General features: G+C 57.0%; 1 protein-coding gene across 1 annotated transcript; it reads right to left on the bottom strand.

Annotated features, from left to right (window-relative positions):
• Nucleotides 1-1540: 1540 nt before the first annotated feature.
• On the bottom strand, nucleotides 1541-10642 carry NPTX2 (neuronal pentraxin 2). The gene is made up of 5 exons (XM_081136118.1): nucleotides 10209-10642; nucleotides 8522-8738; nucleotides 5770-6014; nucleotides 3665-3844; nucleotides 1541-2863 (listed from the first exon to the last, which is right to left on the bottom strand). The coding sequence occupies exons 1-5, from the start codon at nucleotides 10632-10634 to the stop codon at nucleotides 2636-2638; spliced, it is 1296 nt and encodes a 431-aa protein (XP_080992244.1). The 5' UTR covers nucleotides 10635-10642; the 3' UTR covers nucleotides 1541-2635.
• Nucleotides 10643-19520: the final 8878 nt, after the last annotated feature.

Below are 19520 nucleotides of genomic sequence, written 5' to 3' on the forward strand. Positions count from 1 at the left end.
AGTACTTATAATAGTATCTGGTGCAAAGTAGGCACTGAACAAATATTTCTAAAACTGAGCGGTCGGTACACAGATGCTCATTGATGATTATTTTAAAACTGTGTACGTGCATCACACCCCGTCTGCTGCAGACATGATGTCTCATAATAAATACTCTTTTTGAAGAAATTAGATGTATTTCTTGCAAGACCTGAGTGTTGAGCCAAGATATAGACCCTGCAAGGTCAACGCCACTCCCTCAACCACAGAGAGCCGGGGGTCGGCTGCGTTGCCCCCCGAGGACGTGTTCTCTTGTGTAGGATAAAGGATGACAAGGAAATGTCAATCTACCCACAGATGCAACCTTGCGTGTTTCATTTCTGCTTGAACAGGGTTTTAAAATGTGCTCGTGAATATTTGCACTGACGACGACACAGAGCACGGCTGCTTTGTAGAGAGAAGCCAAGCCGCCTGGTAAATTTGCCTTACGCTTCCTTGAGAAAACAATGGGAAGCCGGCAGCCTGTCAAGGCCAAAGTCACAGGACCGAGCACGCACATTCCTGGCCTTGACGAGCTTCCTGATCATACTGACGTCGCTTCTCTGGGACCACCCTGGGAACAGGGTCTCCAAGCAGGGAACCTGGCCTAATTTCCTGTCCTACCCAACACTGATGATATTCAGTTGCTGCCAAGTCAATGCACAGGATTGACAGTGGACGTCAGGAGCCCTGGCGACGCACTGATCTTGGTTTTAGAGGTTACAGCTTCCATGTGGCCTCAGCATATAGTGTCACCTGTACCCATGATTACACTCTGATCCCTTAGAGTAACGTGAATGTAGACATTGCCACGTGGGAAGGAGACAACCTAAGTTAAATTCTGTAGCTACCGAGACAGAGCAAAGATACACGAACGGAAAGTGGCGGTGAGGGGGAAGCACCTAGTGTCTGTGGAGATGGAGAGACTATCAACACATCTGCCTAGGCCAGGTGGCCACACTGAGGTGGCTCTGGGAGGACAGTGACACTAGACCCCTCTGAGCCGAACCAGAAGGCAGGGGTGGGAGGGAGCGGGCAATGGAAGGGGCAGGGCCTTCAGAGCCACAGGCGGGCTTTGATCTGGCTCTGCCCTCCACAGCCCGACGATACAAATGTCCCTGTTTGACTGTCCCACGTGCTCACCTGTGAACTGGGATTAGTCAGGAGAATTAAACATGATGTGGGACAGAGCAAGAGCACACCCAGGGTGAGCTCTGAACAGGCCGCAGGCCTGGGCAGGGAGCTGAGGGGCAGGGAGCTGAGCTCGAGAGAGAGGACAGGGTTGGCTGGGGACAGGGAGGCTGGGCGGCGCCTGCGGGCATCCACCACCTGAGCTGGAGCTGAGGAGGGATGGGCACCAGGCCCTCCTGCAAGCACCCTTGGCTCCCTGGGTCCACCAGAGCCAGCCTCAGGAATGCCCACTGCAGGCGGGCCCGGGCTACTCATTCTGCCTGGGGGAAGGGGTGCAGAGCCTCAGCCCTCTCTGCCCTCAACCCCAGACACAAAGAAAACAGACACCGAGGCATCGTCCAGTGCACTTTAATCAAAATTCCACCATCACCTGGTAGCACACAATGTCAGGATGGGCATGTCAACGCAGTCCTACGAATGGAATCTCCACAGATCTGCACTTCAAACATGTATGAAAAATAAAATATATAATATCTAGCTTTATAAATTTCCCCACTTCATCACTTCGTCTTTAAAATAATTACTACGATCTCTGTCCCATCAATTCAGCAGCCTGGATTAACTGAGCAAAGTATCAGCCAAGCGACACCCCCTTCCTGAAAAAGTTCCGGGGCCAATACTCTCAACAGTCAAATGCTCAGAGGAACCACCATGGATTTAAACTAGCAGGCTGCCCACAGTGCGAGATGTCGGGCACGGGAGCCTGCAGATGGCTCTCCTTTTCTGTTGGGAAAAGAAATTCCCCAAACCCTACCGAGTGGCTGTACAAGCTGCAATGGGACTTTTGGCACCAGTGGAGAAAGAGGCCTTGGCAAGCCATACACGGTGACAAAGCATTGATCAGAGGGAGAGGTGACAGAGGGGAAGGGACAGCTGCCACCACAGGCCTTCTCCATCCTGAGTGCCCCCCGCAGCCCCCTCTCTGGAGCCACAGACGCCCCCTGTGCCTTGGAGAAGGCAGGGCACCACCTGGGCAGCCTGCCCTCTTCCTAGCTCATGACATAAAGAACTTGGGGGGGCCGAGCGGGGGGCTGCTCCGGAACGTGCTCAGTGGTCAGCAGGATGTACTCGACACACAAAGGACACGGCCACTCCGGCAGGAGAGCGGCACGGCCGGCGAAGGGGACAGACAGACGGCGCACACAAGACAGCAAGGATTGAGGGGCGGACAGGCTGGGGTGCACTAGCATTTACAGGGGTTCAGCACAGGACCCGAAGGTCTATAGTCCCCCAGAGCAGGAAGTCAGGCAGTGGCCCCCCTGCAGCTCAGGGCTTTTCCCAGGGACTCTGGCTCTACCCCCAAAACAAAATAATCTCGGGAAGGACACACAGGCCAGTGCATGTGCTGCAGGGCCTCGGTCCCCGGGGAGCCCGCCGCCCGGCCGGCAGGAGGGTCACACGGCTCAACGGACGGAGCTGGGCGCAGTTACAAGTCCAGGAGGCGCTCCTCGCACGTCTCCACCGGCCACTTTGAAGCCCCTCCAAACACGTCGACGTTGTTGTCCACCCAGGGGATGACGTTGCCCGGCATGTTCGTGGAGCAGTTGGCGATGTTGACAATTTCCTGGGCACGAAGGACGCGGTCCCATATGTTGAACTGGCTGAGCTCCCCCACAAACGCCTGCGTGGCGTCGAACCTGCCCCCGATGATGTCCTGGGGAGGGGACAGAACTGTGTCAGTGCGGCTCAGAGGCTAATCCTCCGGGTGCAGGACCGGCTTCAGGGAGATGCCAGCTGAGAGAGAAACGGGGGATGGGGGGTCGGGGGCATTTTCCCGGCTCCCTCAGCTCTGGCCTGGGAGGTGTCCTTACTCCAACCTACCAGTTTACAGAGGGGAGACCTGGGCGAGCAGGGGGAGGCACTTGCCCAAAGTCCCTCAGCTAGAGCCAGACCTGGGTCTCCCCAGGGGAGAGGTGACGGGGGCCAAGGAAGAGCCCAGCCCCAGCCCCCAGAGCACCTGGCGTCTGATCCCCCACCTTCCGTCGGCAAACCTCCAACACAGGTTTGAACCGTCAATGCTCATCTGCCCGCGAGCAGACGGTCAGCTCAGGTTCCCCCTTTCCTAGGCAGCGGCAGGTCTCTGGAGGGCAGCCCCCTGAGGCCTCGCTCTTTCCTCCCACCCCACCCCCCATGGGCGGGGCACCCCACAGGCATTTCTAAGTGCCCCAGGCCCCGTGCCAGCAGCCCATGCATCCTGAGTCAATACTGTGCCCGGCAGAAGTGACCCGGGTGGATACATGACCCTTGACCCCGGGGGCACTCCATTCTGGAAACTGTCTGAACCCACCGCACCTACCTGGTCCCCTGCCCCCCAGGCAACAAGAGGGTGTGAGCAGAGCCAGCGGGGCCCTCGCTCCAGCAGGCGGGTAGCTGTGCGGGACAAGGGGGCAGCCTGCAGGCCCCGCCCTATGCTGCTTGCCCGGCCCCCCCCCATCCTCTGGTCCCCTGCACCCACCTGCTCCTGCCCAAGGATCAGCACGCCCCCCGGCTTGATGGGGTGCCAGGGGGCCAGGTTCTCCCCGGTGCCGAGCTTCTCCCCGTCCTGGAAGGCCTCCCACGTGCCGTCCCGGGTTGTCCAGGTGACGCAGATGTGGTGCCACTTTCCATCACTGACAAACAGGGGCAGCTGTGCAACCTGTGGGTGGCAGCGGGCAGGTGAGGCCCCCGTGGGCTCCCCAGGAGTCTGACCCGGGCCCACTGCTGCTCCCGTCACCAGGGGCCTCCTGGTGTCCCCTTCTCTGCTCTGTGGGTGACGTGCCTGACCCGCCCACCTCAGAAAGCCCCTGGGGCTGGGGACACCATGTGCGATCAGACTCTCAAGGGAAAGGGGCGGTCTGGGCACAAGCCCTGGACGCCAGGGTAGCCCTGTTGTCAACTGGACGCTCTTGGTCCTGGCTTGGCTGAGGGCCCAGGATACTGTACCGAACAAGCAGGCGTGACAGACAGCCCCCCACGCTGGCCTCGAGCACCCCATGCTGGAGAACCCAGAGGGCAGTCAGGGTCCTGCCGGGCAAAGCTCTCTGGACCACAGTCGGACCGGGCACCTGCACCCCCGCAGGCGAATCCCAGCGTCCACGCGGCACCCGGGGACTGCGTGGGGTGTCCTGCCACGGGGAGAACCAAAGGCCTACAATTGCGTGTGTAGGGGGGACACAGAACGGCGGGAAGGTCGTTTCTGACTCAAATCCTGTGAGAGCTCCACAGACCAGCCCCGCTGCGGCCGGCCTGCGGCCAGCGCCGGCGTCCCGGCAACCCGGCACCAACGCCCGGGCGGGCTGTTTAGGAAACAAGGCTCTCGGCCCTCGGGGCCCTGCCCAAGGCTGTCGTGCAAAACAACTGTCCTCGGCCCAGGGGCTCAGAGACGCGGTCCCTGCTGGAAGGCGCCCCGCAGGTGGACTGCAAGCAAACTCCACCCAGGGCGGTGCGGTCAAGACGGACTGAGGGCCGGGTGGAGGGGCCCCTGGGCTCAGCTCCAGCAAGGAGGGTGCAAGGACACATCTCGCCTTGGTGGACCCTGGCTTCAGACTGACAGGCTAAGTGGGGCTGCCGGAGGGTCCAGCAGGCACCCAGAGCTTGTCTCCCGGGGAGACCACACTCCTGAAAACCAGCCGGTCTACTGAAAGGGCACATTTCCTCTGGGAGAGGCAAGGCTGCAGGGATGAGCAGCTCAGTGGTGGCCATGGGCTGGGTAGAAAGGGGAGCTGACCACACAGGGAAATGAGGAAACCTGAGAGGCGATGAAACCCTATGCTCTAATTGTAGTAATGGGCACACAACGGCCTGCGCCGGTCAACGCTGGTCAAACCAGCGTAAAAAGTGTGCATTTTACCGTATGTCAATTATATCTCAATAACCACTTCCCCCAAAAAAGATATGCTCGTGAGAAGTATCACACTCCACACACACACACACCCTCCTCTACTCAGTGCAGCCCCGGGAAACAGCCCTCAAGGACTGGCCTAGGGACCGATGACAATTCAGGCTGGCATGCAGAACAGCTCACTCTGCTCCTCCCCAGACTCTGGGCCCGGACCCTCTGCGGCCTCCTGCCAGACTCACCGCTTGGGCCTCCATGAGCTGCAGTAGCCGGCCCTGCCCCCATCCCTGCCCCCTGTCCCTGCCCCCTGTCCCTTGTCCCTGCCCCCTGTCCCTGCCCCCTGTCCCTGTCCCTGCCCCCTGCCCCTGTCCCTGCCCCCTGTCCCTGCCCCCTGCCCCTGTCCCTGCCCCCTGCCCCTGTCCCTGCCCCCCTCCCTGGCCCCTGTCCCTGCCCCCTGTCCCTGTCCCCTGGCCCTGCCCCCTGTCCCTGTCCCCGGCCCTGCCCCCTGTCCCTGCCCCCTGTCCCTGCCCCCTGCCCCTGTCCCTGCCCCCTGCCCCTGTCCCTGCCCCCCTCCCTGGCCCCTGTCCCTGCCCCCTGTCCCTGTCCCCTGGCCCTGCCCCCTGGCCCTGCCCCCTGCCTACTCAGCTGTTCAGAGCGGGGCTAAGTCAGTACAGAGCTGTCCCCACCAGGAGGAGGGCAGCCCGCGGCCAGCTGCTGGGTTCCCTGCGGTCCCAGCGCCTCACCTTGTCGTTGACGAGCAGCTCGATGGGGTTGTTGCCCCACTCTATCAGCACGATCTCGTTGGCCTGCCCGGGCACGGCGTAAGAGAAGGGGGTGCCGATGCCGGGCGAGGCGCTGGATCGCAGCCACAGGCAGACGGTGAAGGCGTACAGCTCCGGCAGCGTCTTCTTGACCTTGCCGTACAGGTAGTTGGTGCGGAGGGGGAGGGACACTTTGAAGGCCTCGGGCGACTTGAACGCGCTGCTGCCTGGGGGAGGAGGGGCCGGCGCGTTAGCCCAGCCGCTGGGCAAGGCCCAGTGCCCGGCTCCCCGCCCCCGGCCCCTCACTAGGTCCCGCCACCGCCTGGCGCCTGCCACCGGGCAGCCGCTGTCCAAAGCGCGGAGGCTCCAGCCGCCCCGAGAGGCCGAATTCAAAGCCTGAAGAAGCGGGTCGAGGCAGGCTGGACTCGCTACTCTGGTTCAATTAAGGCAGAAAATCCTTCCTCGGCCAAATTCTGTTACGTCCTGGAAATCTTGGACCTTTCAGGTCCTTCGGGGGGGGGGGAGAGGTCAGGAACCCTCGCTGGGCATGGAGGCAGGAGGTGCCACAGGCCCCGGGCACTTGCCAAGCCAGTAAGCCCACGTCACTTCTCACAGGAGGGCACTGCTGCCAGGGCAACGGACTCAGGCGCTCGCGTCCCGATGCTACAACTTAACTCGGAAGCGGCCTTTGGATAAGTCCCTGCCATGAGCTCGTGGCTAGGCTCAAGGTTCGCCCTCCCCTCCCCAAGAGAAGATGGCATCCATTGACCGTTTCCTGCAGTGGGAGGCAGGGGAATTCAGAGGCGTCCCTCCCCGCTGCGGGTAACAACCTGGCCAGAGCCTGGACCCCTCTGGACCCACCTGGGGCTGGTGAGAACCCTCCCGGCTGTCCCCGCGTAAACGGTGCTTCCATAATCTTTGAAAACGATCAGTTTTCTTAAGTGGGTCTAAGAAACTTTCAATACAGTCTTGATCTAAGCTCAAAACTAACAACAAAATAAACACATCGAAGGCAAGACCCTGTCTCTAGTTAGCAGATTTAAAAATGTGCAGGGCCCGCCCGGCCAGGCGTGGCTCAGCGGTTGAGCGTCGACCTAGGATCCAGGCGATCGGGGTTCGATTCCCGGTCAGGGCACATGCCCAGGTTGTGGGCTCGATCAGTGACTCTCTCATCATTGATGTTTCTGTCTCTCTCTCTCCCTCTCCTTTCCTCAATCTGAAATCAATAAAGATATATTTTTAAAAATAAAATAAAATAAAAATGTGCAGGGTACCTCCCGATTCTGTAAACTGTCCCAGCAAAGGCTTCCCTCATATTTGGGGACCAGATGCTGCCAGTGAAGGAGCCTAAATGCCCTCATTCAACAAGTATCTTTTAAGCACCAGGAGGGGCCAGGTGGTCTCCACTGCCATCAAAGATGGGCAGGCTCTCAGGACCCAGGACCAAACTGCCCGTGTCACTGGTGGACTAACTCAGTCCCTTCCTCGCCCCTTCCGCAGAGCAGGAGCCAGGCTGGATCAACCTTTCTCCACCACGACCCTGCAAACTCATTCTCCGTCCTAGTAAATAACACACAAGGGAGCTCTTTGGTGCCGCGGCTCACGCCATCCAAGGACCTCGCACACAGGAAAGCAGCAGGGCCCAGCGTCACCCTCCCACCCTCTCGGAACAAGCGGCACAGAAACACTAGAATCCGGGCTCCACCTGTGGCATTTACTCCTCTCTGCTGAGTGTGGAGTCAGTCCTGCCTGGCCCGTCCTGACCTCCCAAGCAGGGTACCCTCCACGCAGGCTGCAGAGCCCCTGAGCACCGGGTGAGGGCTGAGAAGACCTGGCCACCCGGGGGCGCCGAGGGGGAGGCCAGGCCAGGATACAAGGCCCCACATTAGGCCACAGCAAAACCCAGAGAACCAGAAAGCCTCAGCTCCTGACTTGACAGGGTGCACAGGCGAGGCACCAAGGCTCGAAGTGAGGTGCCTTACCCCAGGGCCCTCGGCTAAGCAGTGACAGACAGAGCAGGGAACAGTGGCCCCTCTTTCCACTATATGCAGCCACGAGTGTTTAATCTGCAAACACCCACATTCTCCACGAAGGTGTGATTATCTAATAAAGAGAAACAGCTTCTCTCTGTGCAGGTGGGCAGGCTCGCTGATCTAATTGGGTGCCGTGTCGGTAATATCGTTAGCTCAATAACGAGAGACGGGTTTAATCAGAGCCCGGAGAGCCGAAAGGCGGAGGAGGGGCCCCTACTGGGAAGGCTGGTGCCCTCTGTTTATATCAAACAGCTTAGAGGTTCAGAAGAAACTTAGTTAAAACCAATTAAGGCATTAAGTGGCCTGACCAATAAATCAGAGGCTGCAGGTGGCAGACAAGGCTAAGCAGCCGGGGGCCAAAGAGAGAAGGGGAAGGTGGGCTGCTGCTTGCACGGTGAGGAATCAGGTGGTTTTTTTGCATCTGTCAGGCAGGTTCAGGGCTGGCAGGAAGCAGCCTCAGAGCCCATCTCGGCAAACGCAGCAACAGAGTCAGCAGGCAGGGGTCCGGAGCAGCCACTCCCTCACCCAGGGGGCCTGTCCGCAAATGCACAAGAGGGCCCGGGGCCTGGACCCTCTCTGCCTGCTCTCTCCCGCTCTGAGCCCAGCCAAGAATCAAGACAAGGGGGGGGGATCAGGAGGGAGGGAGGGAGGGACATCAGCCAGGGGGCCACAGAGAAACCCTCAAAGCACCCAGCACTCACCCCTCTCCAGCTCGGTGACCCTCTGCAGCAGCGCGTTCAGGGTGCTCTCGGTCTTCTGCCGGTGAGCCGAGGTCTCGTTGCGGAGCAGGGACTTCTCGTCCTCCAGCTCCGCGACCTTGTGCAGCAGCTGCCTCTCCAGCTCCCCCAGCCGCCGCTGGAGCACCTCTCGAAAGTCGCCCGGCAACGCGGCGTTGGACACGTTCGCTCGGAGCTGGTGCTTTGGGAGGGGGGAGAGAGGCGGGGGAGAAGTGTTCACGCCAGTTGAAAAGAACTTGTGAAATGCAGCGCCCACGGCCCCCCCACCGAGGGAGGCGCCTCCGAAACCCGGAGGGAAACCAGCAGGGCGATGGCACCGAGGGGAGCGGTCCACCGATGGGTTGGTTTTGTGTGGAGAGGATTTCAAAGTCGATTACTCTGCTGCAGCATTTGAAACTTATCTCATTTCCCCTCTCAAACATCGATTTTGCTCCTCTAACTAAAGAGCTAAATTTTTAACCGACATCTATCATTTTCTGGTAAAGACCAAAAACACAGCTAGGATTTTTTTTTTTTTTTTAAAGGGTGTGAATCAAATGGTACTCAAAGCTGAACCGGCCCCCGAATTTCAATGTGGCCCAAAGGCTGCTTGAGGAGACGTCCCTGTAAATGAGACCTCAAACCCGACTCTTCCGAATTCCAGGAACCTTTGCTTTCAATGCTGCTTCTAAACCCTCCCTGCCTGTCGCGTTTACTCCATCACCAGGCTGGCTCTGGGGGCAGCCTGCCCGCCGCCCTCCCCGAGTCCTGTGCAAACTATGTATCCCGCTCTCTGTGTTGCAAATAGCAAAACTAGTTACTAGGATCTGACTCCCTGGATTGTTGCAACTGTTAAACTTAGATACTGTGCCCTCCAAAAATGTTAGCTGTTATCCACCGTAACGAATTAAGGGATGGACAGATGCTGGAAATACTGTATCTACCCACCATGGCACAGGAAGCCCTCATCTGATTTTGCAATAATTACCACCTGTAATTGAAACCTCGCCTCGCTAGTAGTAAGTATTCTGGTCAACAGAAAGGCCCGCAACTTCTTAAATAGGGTGGAAAGTAAAGGTGGAAATTAAATGAATATTTCTCTCTCAAAGTTCCCAACTGCAGACACCTTCCAAGAGAGGGTGCGATTAGGTCCTTTCCCCCACAGCAACGGGGAAGGGCACCTTAGGGCGGCGCACTTCTCAGACAGACGTCTTTGAAGGTAACCAGGCTTCCTCCAAGGTGAGTCCTGGTGTGGCCGGTGACCCTCCGGCCCGCGCTCGCGTCCCCGCCGGGACCCCCCAGACCTCCGCCCGCTCCGGACCAACCCGACCTGATTTACAAACGGAAAGGCGGGTCGCCAGCGGCCGCTGACTTCACGAGGCAGCCTCCAGGAGCCTCGGAGATTTGCAATAGCGCAGGCCGTCCTGTCCGGCCAGCCCGCCCCCGTTACGCGAACGGCCGCGCGGTGGGCAGTCCGGGCGCGCGGCAGACTTAGGGGGTGGAGGGTGCGAGCTACGCAAGTAAGTTCCGGCGCAGGATCAAGAGCTCCCCGCCTCTGACCCCCCACAAACCAAGCTGGTTCCCGCACGGCCTCGCGGGCGGGACCGCGAGCCCCACCTCTGCCCCGCGCGCCACGGGCACGTCCCCGCCCCGGACCCCTGCGCGCCGCTACCTCGAGGCTCTCCAGACGGTCCTTGAGGGTCTGCAGCGAGCGGCTGAGCTGCTCCACGACGTGGCCGGGGTCCCGCGGCAGGTCGCCCATGGTGTCCTTGCCGGTGGCCGCCCGGCCCGGCGCCTTGCCGCCCGCCAGCCCCTCGCAGCGCGCCAGCTTGCCCGTGAGCTCGCGGATGGCCTCGCGCTGCGCGCCCAGCGTCTCCTTCTGCTGCACGACTGTCTCCCGCAGCTGCAGCACCGCGGCCCGCAGCTCCTCCTCGGGGCTCAGCGCGCCGCCCTGCATGGGCATCGCGGGCAGCGGGCAGCCGGCGCGCGTCGCCTCCGGGGGCAGCGCGGTGCACACGAAGCGGCTGCCGGGTGCCGGGACGTCCTGAGCCGCGGCGGCCACGGCGAGCGCCACCCCGGCTGCCAGCAGCGCCAGCATCCCGCCGTCGCCGCGCTCGCTCCGGCGTCCGCGGGCCGGGGGGCGGGCGCCGTCGGGGCGCGCGGCTGGGGCGCCTCCTCCGCGGGCTTCGGCCGGCGCGGCGCTCGAGGGCTGCGGGAGCCGAGCCCGCGCACCGGCCGCCGGCGCAGCCGCACACTCCGCCCCGCGCGGCGCTCTGCCTCGGCGCGGCCCGCGCGCCCTTTCTTAAGCTGGGGGGTGGCGGCGCGTGGGGCGCGCGCCGCGAGCCCTGATTGGCCCGGCCGGGCGCGCGTCACGCGGGAGGCGGGGCGGGGGCGACTTCTCCCCGCGCGCCCGGCAGAGGGGTGCGAGCTCCGGGCCCCGGAGCGCCCCAGGAAGGGAGGGCTGAAATTTTAAACATCCCCGAGGCGCCCTCGGGAGCCTTGGCCGGCGTGTCCAGGCGCCCCACGGGCCCACCCGAGGACACGGACGTCCCGGGCCGAGAAGAAGCTGGGAGCCCCCTGATGCCCCGGCCAGGCGGAAGGCCTCGCTTAGCGGTCTCTGCAGCCCCCGGACTGGGGTGGGGGTGACCCCAACTTCACAAGGGAGGGAGGTGAGAAGGCCCAGGAGCGTCTCGAACCCAGGACTGCCGTCGCGAGCCACGCGTGGACGGCGTGGGCCTGCTGCCATCGGACTCCGAAGGCGGGAAGGAGGCGCACGAGGCTCCCCAGGACTCCCTCCGGGTCTGCTTCCCTGGAAAGAGTCTCAGGTCCGCGGGGACCAGAAACAGGCTCCAGAGGCTGACTGCAAGGAGGGGGCGCCGCACACATTGCGTCCAGCAGGAGGCCTGGCGCGGGGCCAGAGCCCAGGCCACTGGCAGACCTCTCCCGTGTGTGTCCGGCGACAGCGCACCGGGCGGTGACCTGTATCCAGTAAGACCGGGGCGTGCGCGACGGGCTTCATTCCAGAGTAAAACAGTGCCCCGCCCTCGTAAATGGGGTGTCCTCAGATTCTTGGAGAGAACAGACATGGCCAGAAACCCCAAAAGGCAGGAGCAAATTTGTTTCAAAATAACGTCTGTGGTTTACAAACAAGTTCAGAGAGATTTTAATGCACAGCTGCAGACTGAGCTGGTTTCCTGCGCATTATAAATGGAAATCCTTGTCTTTTTCTCTCTCTGTTTTTAAGAAATCCAGTTGCAAGGTCATTAATCACATTACCCATTATACCAGAAACAAATGGATTTGTCGCTTGTGCACAGAAGCTGAGGTTGATTCTGGAAACAAATTGTATCAAAATAAATGAAATTATTATGATAATATAAAGTAGACTGCAGCGATTAATCTTCAGAAACCAAAGTTTGACCTGCTTTGCACTTCAAACAATAGCTTCTGTTATGTAAATAACTGTGGGATTTTCAAGGACAATGTTGTTAAATTACAGCAAAGTTCTGTTCATGAAAATCTCTCCATGGATAAAATTAGAGACAGGAAGCCTGGTCTTCATAACACCCAGAGCAGAGGACAGTGGACGTGGAGATGGTTCAGGTAAGAGCATCCATTAGCAGAAAAGGTGTGGGGTGGGCATGGGGGGGGGGCTAATGTGTCTGTTGGTCTGCAGCTCCAGCAGGTATGAGTTTCACATGGTAAATACGACCTTGAATAGATTCATTCCTCCTCCGTCTTCCCTACTTCAGCTCCTCGAAAACCCCCAAAGTTCAAATGAGCTCCCATATACACCAATTGCAACGTTGAAGGTAACAAGGTTGCAAAGCACTTGATAAAATGTTACATTTTAGATTATTCCATCAGGCACCGAATCCAGACATGTCCCGAATTATCCAGATGAGGACTTCTCTTTCAATTTTCACTCATAGGTCTGATTTTTCTTTTTCTTTTACGCATAGACCTAGGTGGATCTTAATTGCATGTGACAGTAGAGTCACATGGCCGATATTGTTCCGTCTATCTTTTCGTGACACAGAATGATACATTCATATTCGCAACTGCTCGAAATAGAGGCTAGTTCCTTTAATAATTAAACAAAATCAAGTGTTTGCAGAATTCTAATTTCCTCCTGCACTAAGAAGGCAGTGTACAAGAAGACATAAAAATAACAAAGCTTCTGTTCCAGAATAATTACTCTCAAATTTCTCAAAAGAGATTTCCATATGGGAAGTGGTCGGTGGCATTGCCAATGCCCAGATGAAAAGACCGAGGCATTTAAGATGTTATTTTCTTTGAAAGCAGTATAACCAGAGGGCTTCGTTAAAAGGGTGTATGCTATTTGGGGTTTTAGTTTGTCTTCCCAATGCAAAGTCTGCTGGCTTAGGAGCAAGGGGACTGAGTCCTAATGACAACTCTGTCGCTCGCTAAGTGGCTTGGGGCAGGGCGTTTATTCTCTCTGGACATCCGTCTCCTGTGTATAAGATATGGGGGTTGGACCGGACTCTTCTAAGACCCTTCTGGCTCTGCTCAACAGCTGGCAGTTTGAGCAAGAATCGCTGTTCAGTGGGGTGAAGGCTCCAGGACTCTGTTCTTTCTGTTTGTGTTATGAACCACCTGTCTCCAGGGGTGAGCACGGGAAGGCGGGGTGTTTGTGTACCCAGCACATCCCGAGATGCTGGGCCTGTGGTTGAAACCAGTCCCTCCACAACAGGAAACCCACCCTCGACTTACTCACAGCCCCACCACCTTGTCTGCCTGAAGGATCCCGCGTGTCTGACTCATATCCCGGCGAGGACCGTGATGAGTGGCAGAGACCGGGGCCCACAGATTCTCCTCTGCTCGAAAGGTCGTGCAGGCCTGCAGCGGTGAATCAGCTCCACCGCACCTCCTCGTGTCACTGAGGTGGCGGCATCGTAAGCGCCCGCTCACTCGCCCTGGCTCCCGGCTCCCGGGTCAGCCGGAGGCACGGGCATGGACCAGCCGGGCGCTGGGAATCCTGGCGAGCTCCTCCGCCTCCGTCTGACTGCCCCATCTGTTTGGTCCCCTTGTTTTTCTCACATGCATTTTCATCTTGGTCTTCTGGGAAAGGTGCTGATTTCCACCGTGGTGTCAGAGGATCCCATCCTATACTTCCTTACGTTTCCTCGCCTCTTTCTCTGCGCCACTTGGAAAGTCGGGGATGGGGGTGTGAGCACTGAGCGGAAACCAAGGACAGCGCCTGCCGGCCGCTCGGGAGCTGTCCTCGGTGCTGAATCTCTCCCGGGAGGAATAAGCGTGCGTGGGGTGGGGTTTTGGGGGGAGGGGGGAATAGGATTCAGTGCAGATACAGAACAGAATTTAGAGGCTCCAGAGAAAACTCTCTTTTATGCCTAAAATGCTAAGGCCCTTTCGGGAGTGGATTTTTCCCCCCCACTAGACTGAACTGCATGGCGGAGCAGAAAGTGCTTGAGCTTCGGAGTCGGGCAGCTCTTGTTTCAGCCCGAGTCTTATAACTTGCCATTTGGCCTTGAGAGAATAGCTCAACCTCTCCGAGCCTGGGTTTTCTCATCTGGAACATCAAAGCTAAGTTTGCTATAAAGTAGTCTTGTCAGGCTCCAGCGAGAGGACGTTCGCCGACGCCTTTGGCCTGTAGCAGGTGCACAGTAGACGTTAATTGTCCCTGCCTTCCGTTTTTCCTCGCTGAACTCAGAGCTAAATTATATCAATTCTTTTTTTAAAAATGAAGTTAAAATCTTTTCTTTATTTTCTACAAAATCTATTTGAAATTAAATAAAGTATGAATTCTTGAGAAAGAACAGGCCAACCTCTTTGGAGGGAAGGCAAGGAATGAGAATTTCCGGAAAGCTTACTCGTGTCTCGGCCAGAGAAAGTTATCCCACTTCGTGGGGCGTTTAAAAAGATAAATTATTGTGGTTTTTTTATACTTTAATCACAGGACCCGGTCACACTATTTCACATCTACAGTCACTTAAAGATATCACTAGACCGTGTGCCCAACCAAAAGCTGTGTAGTCCTTAACATTTCAGTGACTCTGAGTTTGTGTTGCTCTGGGATCCCTACAGACAGAAGACCCCGAGTAAAGTAAATGTCCTTTCTTCAGTGCACCCGGGTTCTTCTTGAGTAACATTTCGGGCTTAGTTTGCGGAATACGTGACATGAGACAGTGAGTTTCGGGAAGTGTCCCTGTACAAGTATATGATCACATGTGGCTGGAAATACATGATTTGGGGGGACTGATTGTTAATATTACCCAACAGTTTTCGACAAACAAACAAAAAAAATGCTGTTGGTGGCATCCTCTGATTCCAAGCAATGGAACAAGTTGCTGGATAGATCAGGTATAATATCTCAGCTCCACTTTCAGAATAAAGGGTAGTAGACTGGAGATGGGAGGAGCCTGGAGGAAGGGACCTCGTCAACTTGGTTAGCGTGGAGGAAAACCTCTAAGGATGTGGCCTCGGTTTCCCTATATTAGGAAACACTCAGAAAGTGCCTCACTTTTGCACAACTTACAAGTCGTGAAGTTGGCCTGTATCTAGTAAAAACCTGTAGCTCAATATCTCTGTATCGTTCAGGCATACAGGTAGCTTGCTGGAACCTTTATTATTATTATTATTATTTAATTCTTTTTTAAAAAATATATCTTCATTGATTTCAGAGAGAGGAAAGGAGAGGGAGAGAGAGAGAGAGAGAAACATCAATGATGAGAGAGTCATTGATGGAGCCCACAACCCGGGCATGTGCCCTGACCGGGAATCGAACCCCGGTCGCCTGGATCCTAGGTCGACGCTCAACTGCTGAGCCAGGCCCGCCGGGTGCTGGAACCTTTAAAAGTGAGAGTTGGAAGAGTTTTTATAGAACTGCGAAGACTAGGAAATCGTTTCAGAAGAGGTTAGAATGTCGTCCGGCTGCTTAACAGCAGGGCTCAGCCGGAACTGAGGTTCTCCGGTTCCCAGCCGAGGGCTCTTGTGTCCATGCCCCTCCCTGACCGGCCCCATTACCCCTGTGAAGGCCCGGCTCCTTCAGAAACAGCTTTCTTAAAAATCAGCTGTTCTCCACACCAAATCCAGCGGTCATTTTCCTATAATTCTCCTGGAATCCGCTACAGCGTTCAACATCGTTGGCTAAGCCCTTTTTTTATTAAAACTTTCCATTGTTGGTTTCTATGGCATTGTATTTTTTGTGTGTGTTTTTTTGGGGTTTTTTTTTTTTTTGGTTTTCTTCTCTTGCTTTCTGGGCATTTTTCTTTCTTTCTTTTGTTCTCTGGATCTTTTTCCATTACCTGCCTTCTCGATACATGTGTTCACAGTTGCGTTGTGATGGCTTTCTCTCTCCCTCACCACACTCTCTACGCGACCGCTTGTGTGCCCTTAGCCGTGGCCTCCCCGTCGGCGACCAGCCGCTGGTCCGCAGGGCCCGGAGCACGCGAAGCGCCCGCGTGACAGGCAGCTCGGGGGCCCGCCCCCAGCACCTCTCACTCAGTGTTCTCACTGAAATCCCTCGTTCCTTCCCCATCGCTCTTTCCTCCCGCCCGTCGCCCTGCTTCTGATGGATTAATGCTTCCCGAGTCACCCGAGCTGGGAACCTCGGCGCTCCTGTCCTGTCCGTGTCCCCTCTCCCACCCCCACGCCCGCCCGGGTTCCAGCCGGCCTCTCGGTCTCTGGCTTCTACGGTTCGTCCGCTCCACGCTCACCCCTCCAGCCCCCGGCGCCTGTTCTAAGCTGTACGATGCTCCCGACCGAACCCTCCAGCTCTCCCGTCCCGTCACTGGCCCGGTTTCCCGAAGCACAGCGCTAAGGCTTGTGACTCCCCCTCGAAGCCTTCGGTATCCCCGGCAAGCGTGTGGGCCCTTCCATGGCCACCGGCCGCCCCCGCCCCATCCACGCCTGTTCCTATTCCTTGATCTGCCCTTCACGCCAATCGAAGCAAACTGGCTGGTGCTTGTCACACATAACCGGCTCTTCCGATTCCCCGGGTTGGCGTCCGGGTCGTTTCCTGCATCTGAAATGTCCTTTTTGCCAATTCTAGGACCGCAAAACTCACCCATCCTTCGCAGCTCTGCATACGTGTTACCTTTTCCACAAAGCGTACCCTGATCTCACGCAGTCTGACCGACACCGTGAAGGACAGTCGTTCAGCCCTGGCCGGTGGCGCAGTTGGTTGGAGCACCGTCCTGTGCACGGAAGGGTCTTGGGTTCGAGTCCCGGTCATGGCACGTACCCAGGTTGCAGGTTCGATCTCCGGTCTGGACAAGCACGGGAGGCAACCGATCGATGTTTCTCTCCCACGCTGACATTTCTCTCTCTCTCCTCTACCTTCCTCTGTCTCTAGAGTCAACGAAAAGCACATCCTCAGGTGAGGATTTTTTTTTAAAAAAATTAGAAGATGGTCGTTCCTCTTTGCATTCTTTCTCTCTTCCTACTCCCAGCCTGTGTGAGCATGTTCTCCTGCGCTGGACCGTGAGCTCCGTAGGGACCGGTGGCCTTTCTCCTCTCGGCCTCCCGTTGGGTGTCTGTGCGTGACTGGGACAGTGCCGTCGCAGAGAAACGAGGAGATTTTTCCTCAATATATAATGCGTTCTGCAGTTGTGCAGGAAGGAAGTCACTGTGCTGGAATGGCAGGGGACACGTTCATGGAGACGTTGGGAATTAGATTAGCCTTTGAGAGGGATGGGGGGGGTGATAGGAAGTGTTGGGTATCTTAAGGAGCCGGCAAGAGACGGGAGGTTGAAGCCCTTGGAGAAACGCTAAGTAGGTAGGTGGCAATCTCTGACTTTCAGCCCCCTGTTCCGGATCTGTTCTCTGTTTCCAAGGACACCTTAAGATAAACGTATCTCCTTTCCAGCGGATATCACTCACCTAGCATCCATAAGGAAAGGCAGGGATAGGACGTTAGCCAGGTGACCAGCTAGCTACTTGCAAGAACGAGCTAAGTGTGAGCAGTAGCAATGTTTGGTTTATAACCGAGCAGAGGAAAGTGGGGATTTGTGTTGGAAATGTCTATATGTTCCAGTCTTTCTGAAATTCTCCCACCTGGACACCCAGAAATGTCACAGAAATGGGGGGGGGGACCTTATTTTTCTACTCCCTCTGTAACGACGCTTGGTGGGGGTTAAGGTGGAATTATAAAGAATAGACCTGTCCCCCAGCACTAGCCGAGGCTCCGAGCCCGACGAGCGATGGAAGTTAGAGGGTCAGAGCCAAACCAAGTTCTCCAGTGAGAACGTTTATTCTCAGCATATTAAGTTCAGTGCAGCCTTGAGCTCCGAGCTAAAATTCCCATCTGCTCTTCTCGCCTGGATCCCTTACCCCCGTCGAATCCTGATGCTCACACCTGGGATGGCCTCTCTTTAGCTGAACAAACGGTACAAGGAGACTGCCTATTTTTTTTTTTTTTTAATGTTTTTATTGATTTCAGAGAGAGGGAGGGAGAGGGAGAGGGAGAGAGAGAAACACCCATGGTGAGAGAGTCACTGATCGGCTGCCTCCTGCACGCCCCCAGCTGGGGATCGAGCCCGCAACCCGGGCATGTGCCCTGACCGGGAACCGAACCCCGAGCGCCTGGATCCCAGGTCGATGCTCAGCCGGTGAGCCACGCCCGCCAGCCGAGCAAGCCTGCATGTTTTAGATGGGTAACCGGCCCGGCCGGCGTGGCTCAGCGGCTGAGCATCGACCTGGGATCCAGGCGATCAGGGTTCGATTCCGGGTCAGGGCACAGGCCCAGGTTGTGGGCTCGATCAATGACTCTCTCATCATTGATGTTTCCATCTCTCTCTCTCCCTCTCCTTTCCTCGCTCTGAAATCAATAAAGATATATTAAAAAAAAAATAAAAAATAGCTAACCGGAGAGGAGTGGCCCCAGGAGACTATGTCCATCTGTGTCCAAGTGCGCCCTTGTCGCCTCCACCCAGCCCCGGGCCTCGGGGAGCGGATGCAGCTCTGTTCCAGAGGTGGCTGTGCGTCCCACCCGGGCTCGCTGTCCTCTGGCCCTGTGACCCGGCCCCGCTGAAGAACAGCCGCCCGGGCGGGAGGGCCTAGAGGACACGTCCCTTAAGCATAAGCAGCTTGAATAAATAAACCCTCCCGCTCGGACATTCTTTCCTCTTCCATAAGAGCCCGAGAAGCCACCTTTACTTAGCTCACCCAGCTCCGATGAATCCCAGTTGGGATTCACTAGAACAATATTTTAAAACCCTCAGGATGAAGGGGAAATCTTTTGTGGAGAGAGATACTGTACTGTGATCGGTTTTTAAGCCTAGCTTCCTAAAAACCACACAAGGTAGTAAAGGGACTGTGAGAACAAAGGCATAGCGCTGTATTGTAGCCTTGAGTCTTTGGGTTTGACAGATAAGGTCAATTTGATGCCAAAAAAAAAAAAAAAAAAAACCCACCCAAAGCCTCTCTCTCATGGCACATGAAAGCAGAGTCTGAGTCGGCGTGTGGGATCGCGGGTCAGAGCTTAGACTCTGCTCTTTTTATGGTGCTTCTGAGTTTTCTTTGCCGCTTGGTTAACTGGAAAGAATTCTCTCAACTTCCAAACCCTGGAACAAAATAAACATGCGTTAAGTATGCTGCTTGGAACAGCGGCGCCTGTTTGATGTTTAATCTTTGCGTTTGAACACGGAAGCGGCTCCATGAGTTCTGGGTTGCAGACCACGGTAAAGGCAGGGAGGGGCAGGATGCGTGTGCTGGGGCCATGGGGGGGGCGGCAGGGAGGGGCAGGATGCGTGTGCTGGGGCCGTGGGGGGGGGGCGGCAGGGAGGGGCAGGATGCGTGTGCTGGGGCCATGGGGGGGGGGCGGCAGGGAGGGGCAGGATGCGTGTGCTGGGGCCGGGCGGGGGGCCTGCTGCGTCCTTTGAGAGGAGAACCAACAGGAGTCCTCAGGTCGCCCCACCGGGGCAGCTCGCGATGCTTCAGATCTTGAGGAAGGTTGTGCTTAGCGAGTCCGCTGGCCAGGAAATACCTCGCTGATCAGAATAAA

The sequence above is a fragment of the Miniopterus schreibersii genome (assembly GCF_964146895.1).
Source record: "Miniopterus schreibersii genome assembly, chromosome: 4".
Taxonomy (NCBI): domain Eukaryota; kingdom Metazoa; phylum Chordata; class Mammalia; order Chiroptera; family Miniopteridae; genus Miniopterus; species Miniopterus schreibersii.

Bases quoted from the DNA above. Each gene is read 5' to 3' on its own strand.
- NPTX2 (XM_081136118.1), bottom strand. From the start codon at position 10,634: ATGCTGGCGCTGCTGGCAGCCGGGGTGGCGCTCGCCGTGGCCGCCGCG. The intron at 8,739-10,208 runs GTAGCGGCGCGC...CCCCTCCCAAAG, and splicing joins ACCGTCTGGAGAGCCTCGAG to CACCAGCTCCGAGCGAACGT. The intron at 6,015-8,521 runs GTGAGTGCTGGG...CTCCTCCCCCAG, and splicing joins GGTCACCGAGCTGGAGAGGG to GCAGCAGCGCGTTCAAGTCG.